The sequence below is a fragment of the Enoplosus armatus genome, chromosome 22 (assembly GCF_043641665.1).
Source record: "Enoplosus armatus isolate fEnoArm2 chromosome 22, fEnoArm2.hap1, whole genome shotgun sequence".
Taxonomy (NCBI): Eukaryota; Metazoa; Chordata; class Actinopteri; order Centrarchiformes; family Enoplosidae; genus Enoplosus; species Enoplosus armatus.
Window position 1 is genome coordinate 14,037,708 of NC_092201.1, and position 16,238 is coordinate 14,053,945.

The 16,238-nt window shown below is 43.3% G+C and overlaps 1 protein-coding gene across 1 annotated transcript; it reads left to right on the plus strand.

Annotated features, from left to right (window-relative positions):
• The first annotated feature begins 13,831 nt into the window (after nt 1-13,831).
• Nucleotides 13,832-14,713, plus strand: ntf3 (neurotrophin 3). Its single transcript, XM_070928958.1, has 2 exons — nt 13,832-14,009; nt 14,106-14,713. Exons 1-2 carry the CDS (start codon nt 13,847-13,849, stop codon nt 14,711-14,713), a joined length of 771 nt encoding a protein of 256 aa, XP_070785059.1. The 5' UTR covers nt 13,832-13,846.
• The last annotated feature ends 1,525 nt before the right edge of the window (nt 14,714-16,238 follow it).

Sequence of the window (16,238 nt, forward strand, 5' to 3'; positions counted from 1 at the left end):
TTTTTTTTACATCTTTCCATCAGTTTGGCTTCATAAAAAACGTTTTGGCCTTCTACCATTTAGACCACAGAAGCCACTTGTAAATAGTTGTGCAATTAAATGGAGCCATCCAGCATACTATTGATTTCAAGCTTACCCGTACCTATTCAACAGATGAGACTAACAGTGTTAATCACATTATTTCTGTTTATGTCGACACCTTCAGCAAATCCCCTCTTGGGCCACTCAAGACGTTTTCTCAAGTTTTTACAGTTCTGCTCTGTTCTTCTGTGTTGAGGAATCCTAATTTGCAGAACAAATACTTGGCTGGAAACTGAGCTGCAGACAGGATTTCTCTATCTGTCATGTTCCCTCTTTCTCTCGCTCTGTGCCGTAACATCTGGAGTCAATTGGACAGTATTAGGGCTCAGACATCAGCGGGTGAAAATCTCTGGAGAGGATTTGCTGGTTTGGCACACTGTTCGCTAAGCCTCGTCGCTAAGCGCCCTGACCGCATCATCACTGGGGTCTCCACGGTAACTGCGACGCACACCATCCATCACCACCGTCTCCAATTGATACAGTTGTGGTTTCCTGACCCAGCAGGTTTCAGTACTTCCAATACTTCAGTTCACACACATTAAGCCCCACTGAGCTTGGACTGAAGTAGTTTACAGTGTACACTGTTGGCGGTCCAGACTGGACCACAGAGTCTTACATTGTGTGTTTACCAAAGTCAGGCTCAGGGAACCTCAGGCACTGACGCTCATCACTGGGGTCAGAATCCGTATTTAGAGAGGCGACATTGGGCTTTTTTTTTTTTTTTTGACAATTGGCTTCATTCTGTGATCTGTTCTAAAACGTAAGATTATTTCTAATTAGTATTTAACTTGCTCACTTTTTAACAGTTAATTACGTCTTAGTCTGTCTTTACTAACCCTTGTTTTCGCTGCATTGTTGCGTCTGTCCTGTCTGTCTCCTCTGTGTATGTGTTTTATTCTAGTGGTCTTATTTTTAAATCATATCCTCGTTTTTTTTTTTTACCATATGAAACTAAACCAACCACAGTTTTGCATTTAACATTTCACCACCAGTGACTCTGGTTGTAGTACTTTTGGGTTTTTTTTAAACCTCAGCCGTCTCTGTTTGCTCAGTGTATCTGCAGAGTGAAAGACGGCTGCTGATTGATTTGTGTGGAGTCTTTTTTTTTTTTTTTTTGTTTACTTTAAGAAGTAAGTGTTCTGTGTTAGCTTTATCAAACTTTAAATTATTTTAGAGTAGACAAACGGAACAACATTAAGTTGAGCCAACAACGGTTTAGTTATGTCATCGAGAGTATTTATTTTTCACTAGTTAAGCAGTTTCAGGTTCGATTCTGCACATGTATCACACGGCTCACTTGCTGCAGCCGTGGATCATGGTTTGAAATCTGTGACATATTTTACAAGCGCGAGGGGACTCTTGTCTTCATCACACCTTGTAATCTTTATTTATGCTAAAGAATAGTTCCACCAAATGAAGCCTATTTACTTTTTGCATATCTGACATGAAACCAAGTTTTTTTAAACCGCACACTAACATTACTCATACTGAGAACAAATGTTAATAACAGCACCTCCACAGCCTTTAACATGACAGCTTGACCGGTAGACCTTTATCAAAGCGATCACGTTCTTACCGTCCCTTGTAGACTGGAACGACGGATGTTAGAACTATATAGTTCCGTCCACTGCTCCACTGCTAATGTATTCTCAGTATGAACTATTTTCACACAGTGCACGCAGTTACTTATGACTGTGTTTTCTTATGTATGTCACTGACTATAAGCAGCTGCAGGTGTAAGGCATAATATTTGATACAAAAAAAAAAAAAAAAGACGCAGGGTCGCGTACGGTTTGCAGAATAATCCCCAGGACAGCATGTGTAAGAATGGATTGCACGCAGGAAATGAACGCTTTCTAGTAGTTACTGCAGGAGTTGGCAGAGCCGCCGCGAAACACATATAGCTCTGCTTCAATTACGGCCCAGTGGGAACCTGTTTGACTAATCAGATTGCTTTGCTGAAAGCGTCTGTTGTGTAACTGAGTCAGTAGAACAGCCAACAGCATCCACCTGAGAACAAGCAGTAAAAACAGGCTCGGAAGGTTTGCTGTCTCAAATGAATCACACGCAAAATGAAACTTAACACTTCAGATCTGTGTTTAATTCAAGCAGCGTTTGATGTTTGTTTTCATTGCTGGGATATGGGAGATCTCCGCGCTATTAGCAGCAGCATTTAAATTTATGGTTCAGTGATCCGCTCTTACGAGGTGTGGGATGACTCAACTAACAGAGTTTCGGAGGCCGGTAGTCGAGCACGTCTGTACTGCTCTCCTCCTGCTCCACATGCAACGGTGAATCTGTAACTACTTTAGAGCAGGTGTCCTTAGCCTGGCAGCCAAAACAGAAGTTTAATCACTTGCCCTTAGACCCAGGGTCAGTACAACATAGACCTTATGTGTTCTTGTCAAGTCCAAGCAGTCAACTGACCCACTTGTTGTCCAAAGTAAAGCTGCACATGGAAGGTGAAGTGCCATACGTAATACATACAGTCCTACTCCAAATTACATTTAGATGTAAAGATGTTTGTTGAAGTCACAATTATGTGCTAGAGGCTTGTTAAAATACCGTTTCTGAGTTTTTATAGTGGACAGACGTCATACTTGGATATTATGAGTAAATGTCAGGTCTGTTTGTCTGAGAGTGGAGAATTATATCACAAGACACTAACATGGTGCCAGGATAAATGGGTGAAGTTCGAGCGTTCATAATGCCTTCCGTTATGCCTCATTATTTATTTCCAATTGGACATTAAGATTGTTATCTGAAGCACTAAAATACTGGGTCAAATGTGCAAAAAGTCAGTGTCTTCCTTTCCTTTCCATCTCCAGTTGTTTGACAGCAGTTGGCTTGCCTTATTAAACGTTACTGCCAGTAGCTTAGCAGGCTGCCGTCCCAGTTACGATCAGTTCGGGGGTTAGACAGTGATTTACTGGTCACTGTTGTTTTCACCCCAACGCCTTAAAATAGCTCATTCTTCTCCCACTTTTAATTACCTCTCTTAGCCTCTTTTTGCCTCCCTGCCATATTTAATTCTACTTCATACTTCCTACCACCTCCAGAAAATTCTGGGGGAAGTGTTGCGTTTCATTCATGGTGGCTGAACATTGTGGAATGCCTGACACGACTCTGTTGCTGTAGGGATGGAATTAGTGCTATAGTGGCGGACATTATACTGAATTTGTTAAGACAACAGGGTAAGTGGGGACCATGGGAAATTAGAAAATAAGGCCCGTCTCTAATAGAAGCCCTCTGGTTCCCTCTGACACTGAGGTAAACAAAGGCCTCTATTTGAGAATTTACGGTGTGAGAGAAAGAGTCTCAGGCAGGGTGAATAGGTAAGCTTTGAGATGTCTTTCAATGATGAGTTTTTGTTCACCTTTATTTATGTTATGCTCTGACCTTATGTAAATTGATATGTGGATGTTTAGTAAAATACTTTGAGTACCCGTGGGCTAAATGCTCACCAGCTAGTTGCTCACTTTGTCTGTTTGGCGCTGAGCAGGTCGTGGACAGTGGGTTTTATTTTTTGCGGATAGGACTGGAGCCATTTCAGGGTGATGAGAGTGGAAAACCAGAACAATGAGCTAAAAGACGCAGCTGTCATTTTACTTTCTCTCCTCCTTTCCTGCCTTCTTATCCTCCTATTCCTCATCTTGGCACATCTCCACTGGTTTCTTTCTGCTGCCTCGCTGCCAGACGCCGACCAGGCTGCTTGTGTCATGACTTCGTGTTAATCAGACAGATGGGCTGGTGTCTGTCTTGCTCTAACACGCCACTCCTCTACTGCCGGTAAAGAGCACTAAACTCATCCTTAACTTGCCCTTTTGAATTCAGAGCTCACCAGGACGGAGTGCAGGGGCGTGTGTTCAGTCATTTGTGCCAGTTAGGAGCACGTCATCTCCACCACCACCACCTCCCTATGAGGTTACACTACATCTGCACTGTAATCACACATGCAGGATTAAATCAGACACCCCTCTAACTGCCTTTCACCCTGTAAATGGTAAAAAAAAACAAAAAAAACATGATTATTCGAATGTTGCTCATAACTTCAGAAGTTTAATTGATGCACATTCAGAGGAGGGATGAAGTGGATCACTTTTTTTGAAGTATTTCATACTAAAAGAGGATTCAGGATACCACCTTACTAGAGTAAACAAAACAAGAGTTTTGTCAGCGATGTGATTGCAGAAGTATCAAACGTCTGTTTGCCTCGAAGCGATGAGGCCGGTGGTGCAGTTTCATGTTTGTTTGAGTTGGCCCACGGTTCTGTACCTCGGCCCTTAATGATGCTCCTCACACACAACAACAACCACTGACATGCACACGCACACACACAAACACACTAAAAGTCTTGGCACATATTTACACACACACACACACACACGGAAACAGGAGTGTTGTTTTTGAGGCTCACACACACACAGACACACACAGACACACACACACACACACACACACACCTGTCTGATAAACAGGTGGCTTAGATTTAGAGTGACGAGGTGCATGCACTTGCTCATGAAGACACACACGAGTTCCACGCACACATTTTCGTCCCCCTCTGTTGTTACGTAAACCAGTGCGTCTGAGGTTCACTCTTGTGTGTGTGGTAGGTTTACGTTCCTCGTGGCGGGCCCCATCACTCAGAAGTTCACATACGTGCACAAACAGAACAAACCCTGACATGATGTGACTTACATTGCCACAGGCTCCACTGACATTTGCATCGGGGGAACAACACAGGCGGGCTCTCTCTCTCTCTCGCTGCATGCACTGGTGTGTTGGTGTAGCAGTTTGGATTGTTTTTGTGACTTTATTTCTTTTGTGGTTTCATTTGGGAAAACGTCAAAAGGCCAAATCTGAACTGTACACATGTAAAGTAAAGCCATGCTGCCTGCATCACCGCTGCGCATTCAAAGTTCGAAGTAAGAATAGGACCTTGTCTTTACTTTTGCGTGTTATTATAGTAAAAGGCAGCTGATGGTGAAATACTGTAGGGGGGAGATTAAAGAACCAGTTTGCATGAGGTGTGAAGGCGAAAGTATTAATAGCTGTTCTGAAAGACCACGCTCAAAGGCAGGGTGAAAAACAAATATAGGGGCGTCCTGACTTCACAGGATAGGACACTTTACAGTCTCTCCCGGGAGGCATTGCACTGTTCCACCATCCGAACAGCATCGGAGACTGGTCAGATGGTCCTTGCTCCCAGCTGTAATCAGCATTATCCACTCTGAACACGGACACCCTTTTCCCCTTTACGCACACCCTACACATACTGTGCAAACTTCAGATGATTTGGATTTTACATGGCATGTGTTTTCATCGAAACTGAAGAAGATGTTGCCTGTTTAAATGCAGGTGAAACTGTGCTCATGCACCCTGCCGGCCTGGTGCCATGTTTCCCATCCCTGTGAAGAGATCCCACGTGATGGTGCTTGACCTGCGTGTGCACATGAAAAACAATAAAGCGTCACATTTATGGAGACAGCCCACCAGTTGGACGCTGCCACGTCGAGGCTGATTATCTGCATCAATCCCTCAGGAGTTAAAAGCTCAGGAGGACATGAGCCTGCAGCTTCTACCTGTGGCTCCCACACGACTGCATGAGACACATATGTTTGTTTGTTTGTTTTTTTGCAAATGGAACCTTCCATTGTATAGATCCGCTCTCTCACGTGCCTGCCTACTTTGTGTGCATTTACATTATGTGCATCTCTGTGTCAACACGAGCTTGCGCCAGATTAACAGCTTCAACGAGCGTGGAGAGCGTGTGAGACCAGGATCTTGGCAATTTCCCCGGCTCGATTTTGTATTTTTTTAATGATTAGCACAGGTATTTTGGACATGGGCAAACGCACTGATGGAGGATGAGCCTAGAAAAGATACATGCGCACACATACCTGTTTGCACTGGACTAACTATTTGGGGACATTTGATAACTTGCATTAATAACGCAATAATAATCTTTAATCTTTCATTTTGGAAAGTGAAAAAAAAAAGAGTTGCTTCACAAAAGCAGATTGACCAAATTCTATTGATTCTGAGAAACGAGGAGGTTTTTGGAGTTTGTGGGAGTTGTTTGTGAATTACATAATACTCTCTTCCTGTGTGTGAACAGGGCTTTAGAGGAGGATGAAAGCACAAGCGGATAGAGAAAGGAGAGAAGTGAGGATGAATATGAGCAGAGAGGAGTGTGAGATGATGAGCGGATGAGGAAGGGATAATGTTAGAGGGGGAGGGGAGGGGGGACATTGACCGAATGGGTCTTGAGCCTCCTAAGCTGAAGGAAGTGAGACAGACATTTTTTACTTTGTCTGCAAACATTTGTTCTTCTAAAGTCTCCATGGACATTTTTACTTCTATTTTTCGGCAGCGGGGCTTTGGTTTCATTTGGACATGGAGTCCCCACAGTTGCCTTCTGTAATCGTTACAATTTGACCTGAAAAGCTTCTGATGCATCCGTTAAATATAACGCAGGTCTTGTGATGGTGAGCTGGGTGCAGTTTTGGTTTTTCTTTGTGTGTGTGTGTGTGTGTGTGTAGCATTCCTCCTGGGCTGGCTGGATTAAAGTTATTGAATAATGACCTCTGCAAGGACAAAAAAATAAAGATGTATTGCTTAGAAAAAGAAAGAAAGAAAAGTAGATGGGTAAACGGGCAGAACATGTTCTGCACATGTGGAAAAGGTGCCAAAATATCTGAGTCAACCAGACTTCACTCATGTTTTGCTGAAGTACATGTACGCCCTTGAAGTAAAGTGTAGTTCAGCTTTTTATTGGTTGGTATTCTATATTAACTAAGGAGACAAGACCATGTTTTAGTAGTAATGTCCTTGGCTGCAGGGGTTTAGCTTGGTGTGTATCCTCTTTTGTCAAAGTCAGGTTCCTAGAAAGTTCTCCTCCTAAAATGCACAGAGAACAGTTACATCAGATCTTGCTAAATAGCATTACATAGTCCTACAGCTATTTCTACTTAGTGGAATGGGCCAGGGCAAGTCTTTCCTTTGTACTTACTGTCCTTGTTTATTCTGTCACATCCCCTTGTTATTTCATTACAAAAACTATTATGTTGATTGTCGTCATTGCCATTTTTGTTTTTTATACGATGTACTGTATATAATGCAATTAATTTTTGTACGCCAAGATCGGCCATAGAGCATGGATCTGCAGCCTGGGGCGTAGTGCTCAGTATAGTCCTGTATAGTAACTAATACTTGTTCACAATATGCATGTTTGGGTCTTGCAGTGCCAGAAATGAATGGGAAGTGTAAAAGCATTGACATTTCGGGAAATATGTTGAATTGTTTTTGGGCAGAACATGACATGAATATGTTTTTTTTCCCACATGTGAAAAGTGGAAAATCTTTTGAATTAACACGTCATTTGTCGGTCACACGCCCAATCACAAACCATCCAACTAGATGACATGATGCACTTTCACCAATGTTACATGGTGATTTATGTTAATCCCCCCTCCTTTCATCCTTTCCTTCACTCCCTCTTTTGTCCCTACGGCCAACCCCTCCTCTTCTCCGTCCCCCGCCACTGCCTGAGGTGAATTATCCGAATGATTCTGACATTTGAAGAAAGGAAACTGGCTTTTTGTTTTGGGTATAATCTCCTGATGTTTGCGCTGAGACTTTAATACCTGCCTCATCAAGCCCCGACTTGTCCTCAAATGTCTGCCTTGCGTGTCAGTGACAGTGAATCAGCATAGATAAAACACTTATTCCTTAGTCATGTGGTGGCTAATGTGCTGACATAACATGAGTAAAAGTAGAAAAGAAAGGCCTCAGGTTTGCATCTCTGCATTATGTTGATGATGCAGCGCTGAAGTGGTTGACATGAGGGTCAGCGGCTCCAAGAGAAGGAGTTCAAGTGTCTGAGTGAGCGATTGGCAGGTGGATTGCCACGTCGACCGCAGTGATAAAACCTTATCCGGACTGTTGCCTTGAAGGGCTACTCTTTCAATTTACTGGTCACTTTAAGTTCAAACGCTCATCCAGCGTGCTCAGCTCTGGCTGGTGACTGACTTTTATTGAACTTCCGAGGTTCAGTCAGCTTGAGTTTGGGTGGGTGGAATTTTTCACCACATGCGTACGAGATTTAAATGTGTTGTAAGTGCTGTCATATGAAGGTTTTAAAGGTGGACATGTGATGCAAAGAGAACTGAATACTTTTTGCCTTTTGTTTTTTTTGTGTTTTAAAAGTCTGTTTAATGCTGCACAAAGTGGCCGAACTTGAGCTTTTCGCTCTTTAGAAAGAGGAGCCAATCCGGACAAAGTCCAGCTGTGACATGTTTTTGGAGTCTGCCTGCAACAAGCTGATGTTCATGTCTTCATTAAGCATTTTAATCATGTATTGAACACATGTAGAAGAGAAAACCTTTCGAACACAGGGCCTCTTTTGATTATATGATTAAGTGCAGCCAAAACAAGGTCCTGTTTGTTATTGTGTGAGTGTCTGAGGCAGACAGTGTGATTTTAAAGGAAAGATCCATCTTGTTTTATTGTTCCATTTATCATTTAGGCAGATATTTGGCTGGAGAGCTGGCAACTGGCAACAGAAAAAGCCAAAAAAGATTTATCCAAAAAGCCAAAATGCATGTGAAATTAATGGGAGTCACATGGGGCATTGAGGTAGTCTGGGGCACTAAAGCCCCAAAACCCTGCCTTCCAATTTCACCCAGTTCTTTGACTATTTTCAGGCCACAGTACCATCTGAATGTCACATGAAAAATATATTTTCCTTGAGCAATTATCCATTTAAGTGTGAAGCACAACGCTCAGAGGCACACGGTGAATTTCTTGTGCGCTTACTGCTGTGTCGAATCCCTTCATCTCTGAGGGGGAAAAGTCAGTTTAAGGAAAATTGGACCCATACAAAAGAAATGCTGACGGTAACCTGGCCCTAAAAACAACGGTGAGCATCAGTTACGACGTTACGTTGTCCTGAACACAACTTCACGGAATCTCTGATGACCTGTAGATGAATGTGAGGAATCCTCTGATCCCTGAGGCTTCAGATGTTTCTTCATGCCCAAACTTGCTCCTTTAGTAATTTACAGTATGTACACAGTGCATTTACTCCAAGAGTAGAGGTAGAGGCCAACGCACTCTGAATCACTCAGATTCGGTGGAAGAAATATTTTGGCGATTACTGCAGCTAAAGGGTCCTTTGTGGTGTTGGGAAAATGTGCTGACCTCTTTGGCTGATGGAACACTTCAAATCCACCAGAAAATCTTGAACTTGCTCAGACCTCAAGCCAGAGGCAATGCTGCTTTTAGCACTTCCAGAAAATTTGACATTTTGGAGAAACAAATTTGTCAGCTAGGTTATAATCTCATCTGATATGAGTTTCAACTGACGGCGGGGTCAACAATTACACACAGAGTGAAGGTTGGGGTATGCTTGAAACGAACTAGTTTATACGGAGGGTTGTTCAAACATGTCTAAAGGCGAAAGTGTTTATACCTGTTCCGAATGGCGAAGCACAAAGCCTTCCACCAAAAACTCTGTTCAGTTACAACATTTAACAGTTAGCTATAACAGCTAGCAGGCTAACAACCATCCGTAAGCAAATACAAACACGCGCACGAGTCGCATTTATAGACAACCAGCGAGAAAAAAAGTTTTGTCCTCACCCGCACAGATCAATGCTCGATCATGTAGCGGTCAAACTGATCAGGCATCAGATAAACGCTGCAACATTTTGAATGGCATACCAAATACCCACGAGGGCACCTGAGAGAGAAGATCAAATCCTGCATACTTTCTCACCGACGCACCAATGCACACCTGCCCAATACCTGCATAAAGTCGGCATGTTTGTCAGATTAACGGTTTCGGAACATTACAAAAATGGTCGGATGCAGCCGCTTCAGCTCTAATGCCGGAGGGGCGTTTGGGGAGGGGGTTTCAGACACTCTCAGACAATGCCACAAGCACTTTGTTTGCAGCATATTCTTCCCAAATACCTGTTTTTCTTTCCATCAGTGTGTCTCGTCGCTGCCCAGACATGCTGCCTCCAGAAAGAACAGCTTGAATTTGGACATTTTCAGTAGCAGAGAGAACTGAGCCAACCAAAGGCAGACTGAAAGACATTCATTAAGTTTCAGCTCTGCTGGTCCCACATTCAAACAGAATATAGTACAGAGTGCGTCTGTAAATAGATTCACCTTGATGCCTTTGAAACAGGTGGACTCATAATATCCTGACAATCTGTGGCTGCACACCAATATATTTGATTGCATTTCATCTTCCGTTAGCATCTGTCAGCCTTGTTCTTTCTTCCTTTATCGCTCTCACACATACACTTTGACTTTCAATGACTACATTCATTCCTTAACCTTAAACCTTAGTGCAACCAACACCTAAGTATAAGCCTAACCCTAAACTCAGGTCCTAAAATAACTTCTTGTGGAGGTGAGGACGGGCGAAGTGGCCTCAGTGGGGAGGTGTTTCCTCATTTTCCTGACCTTGTGCAGGCGTTTGTTCCTACAACAGGCATGGGAATACAGGACAGCATGCAGTGCATACACACACAGTCTCATTATCACCCTGCCCACTGAAAAAGTTATCGCTCTCCCACTGTGCTTCGTTAGCCTCCGCGAGCCTGAATGTCAACATCATAAACTACAGTGAGGGCTTTTATGGCCGTGATTATGGCAGCAGGAGGGAAAATTAATTTGCCTGACGAGATTCACGGGCCAGGCGCATGATTTACAAAGAGATCCTTATTCAGGCATTTGGATTTAATCACCAAAGCAGAGGCGAAGAAATTGAGTGAAAACTCAAAAGGTTGTGTCAGTGTCACAATATGTGGCTAATGTCTCATTGTCAACATGTCATGATTTAGATTTCTCATACACAGTCCTGCCCCATTTAAAAGGGAGGAGGACCAACATGGTCCCTATCACCTCAAATCATTTTTGATTTTTTTTGGTGACCAAAGGTACTTCTAGTGGAGTCCCAGGGCAGCGTGGGACAATGTGGAAAAGAGGCTGGAGCAGAATGAATACATTTGCTATTAGAAAGAATTTGTACGCAGCTGGGGTTTGGGGTGAACTTCAATAGGGGCTAATAATAAAACATCTGTTTCTCTTAAGGGCAGGTTATTTCAAACATAAAGCACTCCAAATATTAATACACTTTATAGCACCCAGATGTGCTTTTAAGGGCAGAAAATATATTTCTTTTAGTTAAATTTCAATTAATAAAATATTGACATTCCTGTCCACTTGGCATGCTTTAGTGCTAATGCTAGCTTTGTGCCAGCAGTTTCTATTTCAAATTAATGAATGAATCCATCCATTGTTCAGTCCGTGAATCTCACACAGTCACAGCTAAAACAAAGCGTTGTAAAAGGAAAACAAAGTCTGTTTACAGGTCTCAGGGAGTACCACTGCGTGTGAAGAGAGTTGCATAAAGCAGTTTGGGGGTGTGGAGTTAAAAGGAAGTGAGCTTACCAGGCCTCTGCAGCCCGCTCCTCATCTCTGCTCGAGGCTAGCGAGTTGCACTGTGGGTAATGCAGGCACCAGATTTTGACAAGGATGAAAAATGCGTTGAACAAAACAAAACAAAAAAAAAGATATCTCTGGTTCTGCTGCATTGTTTTTGATCCTTTTTGTTTTAAACTGTCCATTGTGAGTCCACCAATGTTATAGGAGTGCATCGCTAAATCGGTGGAGTACCCTTTAAACTCGTGTTAATAAGGTTAAAAGAATTTCTCTGACATGCATTAAGAATATTCCATTGATACTTCCCTTCCGACAGAAACAGGGAAATGAGATGTTATGCCTAAGTGTGTGTGGACACGTCTGTGCATGTCTTTTCTGAGCCATTGATCGTAAGGTGACATTGCTGCTGAACAGATGTCCCCTCCCCCCATCTATCCAACAGCTGTATCGTCCTGCCGTAACATCGCTGATGGGAACAAGTCACCTCTTTTTGTTCCGCAGCCGTCTGTCTGACCATCATCCCTCCCCTATTTCCTCCTTCTCTCTGAAAGACATTTGAACCTTTACTGAACATGTGTGTGTGTGTGTCAATTGGATTGCAACATAAACAACAACGTGCCTGAAACCTAGAATACACACATCACCACCTGCTTATCTGTGGGAATGCTATAATTACACTGGGTGACACAGAAGAAAAGTATGCGGTAACTAATTTTGTTCTTTGACTTTGTCATAGATTGTGTACATTGTGTACAAAGGGAGAGTGACTGTTGGATTCATATGTTAGGTGGCCAGAAACACAACTCTGTGTCTGCTGGATGTGTAAAGGATGTTTCCATATCAACTTTAAAGATGATTATATGTCAGGTTGAAGAAATCTCCAGACTGACTGTGGAAAGCTGATCAAAGGAAATGAATGAAAAAACACTCCCTTCCCAACAACTTTCTCCTTTGTGAAACTGTTAAATGGCCAACAGTAGAAGACTGTGGCTGCAGTTGGAGGCTGCTAATATGTGGAACTTTATGAATGAGGGTTAGTCAGTAGGTTGTCCTGAAAGCCAGTAATTGGCAATAGCACTTTCCTGAGGCCTACACCACCAGCACATCCTGTCCAAGGCTGACTGGGAATAAGCATGCGGCACATAAAACATCTGCTTTTGTCCGCATGCACAGACATACACAGTCAGTCAAACTCTTCTGGGAGTGATCCTCCATAAAAAAGAGACTCAAACACCAACAACAAACTGAAAAAGCTGGAACTCATTTAGGCTTGAGCAGATGAATGGGCGCGCCCAAATAAAACGTAATAGGAAATGTCCCCATTGAGGACGCCGGAGCTCAGAGCATAACCTGAGCCAAAAGGTGACATACTGTAGTGTGAACAGACGATTCAGGAAGGGTCTGTGGGGCAACATTTTTGGCTTTCAGCTGGAGGCAGTAAGACATGAGGGGAGCCGTGGCACAGGAGCTGTGGTGGTGTGATGCAATCTTTGACTGACATCTCCAAAACCACTACAGATGGAAGTATGTCTTTGATCATTTTTGAAAAGTACAAAACAATGAATTATAAAGATGGCAAGACAAAAGGCATAATGACTGCAAGTGCAAAGTTCAAACAGTGTTTGATATATTGTGTGTTTGTGAGGTTTCATTTTGCATTTCAAATACTCATGCCAAGCGTTTCCATATATTACTCTCAACAGAATTATGGGTGTTTTACGGCCACATGGTATGTTGTACATGTAACAGCATGTTAGTTCCCATAACTGTGTGTTTATACCAAGACACGCACACAGTGCTGCTGTTACAGAAGTTCACCACAAATTACAGCGTGGCATCTGAGTTCAAACTAAAGGTTCCCACAAAAGCTCAAAAGACTTTCACAACTTCAATCCCCGGAGAAAATTGAACAGGAGTATGATTTATGACGCAAGCTGCGACAATCGGCTGCCAAGTGTTTTAAGATACCTTACTATCCTCCATGAGCTGCGCGTGTCACAGCCACTGCTGCAGCTCCGACTGTGGGCCCAGTCAACGGGACAAACTACAATAATTAACTTCCTGTTCTTAGAACACTGGCAAGCACCTGTCCCTTTTGCCTCACACAGTATCTATGTCTCACGTCTCTCCCTCAGGGATGGGGGTGCACTTCACAGTTTGAAAACCTCTGGCGTAGTGTGACTAGTGTTTGTGTTAATTAAGAATGACAATAAGTTCTAATTTCTGTAAGGAAGAAAACTGGAAGTACAGCATCTCTTAAATGTTTCTCTCTTTCTGATTCTTTCAGATCTTACAGGTGAATCTAGTGATGTCCATCCTGCTGTATGTGATGGTCCTTGTGTACCTCTATGGTATCCAGGCAACCAACATGGACAGCAGTCACCAGGGGCAACAGCAGCAGCAGCAGCAGCAGAGTCCCGACCCTTTAAACTCCCTTATCATCCAGCTGCTTCAGGCTGACCTGACAAGGGGTAAGACCAGGAGCAACCAGAGCCAGCAGGGGAAGAGCAGGGACACTGAGCCCCAGGACACGCTGCCTCCTCTCCTCAGTGCAAACTTTCCTTTAGAGGAGCAGGGCGATGCGGAGCAGTGGGGGATGGGGGGTCGCAGCGGCGGGAGCAGTGAGGGCATGGTCGACCAGCAGGTCATGCTGTTGAACTCGGACCTTCTCAGGCAGCACAAGCGGTACAACTCGCCCCGGGTGCTGCTGAGCGACAGGCCGCCACTGCAGCCACCGCCGCTTTACCTCGCGGACGACTTCGTGAGCGGCGGACAGGACGGCGGAGCAGCGGGGAACAAGACGCGGAAGAAGCGCTACGCTGAGCACAAGAGCTATCGGGGGGAATATTCTGTGTGCGACAGCGAGAGCCAGTGGGTGACAGACAAAACCCAAGCCGTGGACACCAGGGGGGACCCTGTCACTGTTCTGGCCAAAATTAAAACTAGTGCCACGCAGGACATCAAACAGTACTTCTATGAGACACGCTGTCGGACCCCCAGGCCCTTCAAAGGTGGCTGCAGGGGCATTGATGACAAGAACTGGAACTCGCAGTGCAAGACGACGCAGACGTACGTTCGAGCGCTGACGCAGGTTCGCAATTCAGTGGGCTGGAGGTGGATACGTATAGACACTTCCTGCGTCTGCGCGTTGTCAAGGAAACGTCACAGGACGTAAACAAAACAATACAAACCCTGCTGGGGACTACCGGTTTGGAATTCTACTTCCTGTATAGGATTTTATTTCCTGTTGACAGTGCTCCCCACCTCAGGATTATGTGTCATGGTGGTGAAGAGCAACTTTCGTCTATAAAATGATACTTCTACTGAAGAAATATTGGGTCCATTTAAATGATATTTCATATTAATGTGCTGCAAATCCACAAGCCGGTGCAGCGCCGCTGTTATGGAAGAACTCGTTGGGGAGGGAGGGAGCGAGAGTGTGAGGGGGGAACTGTACATATAAATTATTTAAATTATATGAAATGCATGTAGTTTATACATGTTTATCTATCTATATATGACGTATGAATATATTTGTGTTATTTATTGAAAGAAGTCTTCTTCAAAAGGAAAAACATGTCTATAAAAAAAAGGAATGAAACAAGCTATGAACTCATTTTGAGACTTTAATACAGAGCTGGGCTGCAAAGGTGCTTCACAGTAAGACTTTACATGTGCCTTGACCAGTGTGGCTGCAGAGCAGAGAGACAGGACATGGTAACTCGCACACAGGAGTTGCCGCAAATGTTTTGGAGGTGAACCTAAAAAGTTCAGGGGACCTTCTCCGTCCCGTGGACCAATATGGGGCCCAAATTCTCAGAATTACCCCTTAATGAGACGGATATATCAAAAAGGTACAGGGCGTCCTATGACCAAAAACACAGATTTGAGATTTGTGACCAAACATTTATATTCACACTGCGTTCACAACTGAAACACCATGAGTCCAGTCATTCCTCTGGGAGACACTTTTGACAAAATACAAATAGAAATTCGTCTTGTGGAATCTGCTGGCAGTGACTGACAGAGACTCAAGAAAATCCAGCGGCTTGGTTTTCCTCAGACCACCTTGACTCTGTTCACCATGTTTTACTCTCAACTGTTCATGAGCTGTTTTTGTTTCTTCCTATTAATAAAAACCTATATTTCTTAAAGCTGGAAATATTTCATTAACGAATACCCATTTCAAATTTTGGAGAGAAAAAAAATGAATATGGTGACAAAGATTATATCACAAGTGATAACATATTGTGTTGCTTTAACAAATAATGCTTTGTAATAATATTTTGACCTGCAGCTGCCGACTCTGCATTGGTGGTTACTTATAATCAAATCTAAGATGGAGTACATAAAGCAAAAGCTTTTCTAACAAGACTAAATATTGTACAGCAGCAGCCATTGCAGAAGTCCCGTCCTCTCTGAGTTGGGTTTACTTACGAGCATCTAGCTGTTAAATGTCTAAAATGAGAACTTTCATTTTGAGAAAAAGCTTTGTTACTGCCTTTATGACCATTGTTTTTGTTTAATGGCCTCTACATTTGACATGTACACTGGAGAGATGGAAATTTCATCAGAACCAAAATAGAACTCCCTCAACTGAAGTTCAGACCACACAAAGTCCTGAGGTTTCCATACATAAGCAGCTAAATGAATGTAATGGTTTAAGTTAAAGGATAGTACTCTATATCTTTCTAGTTGTC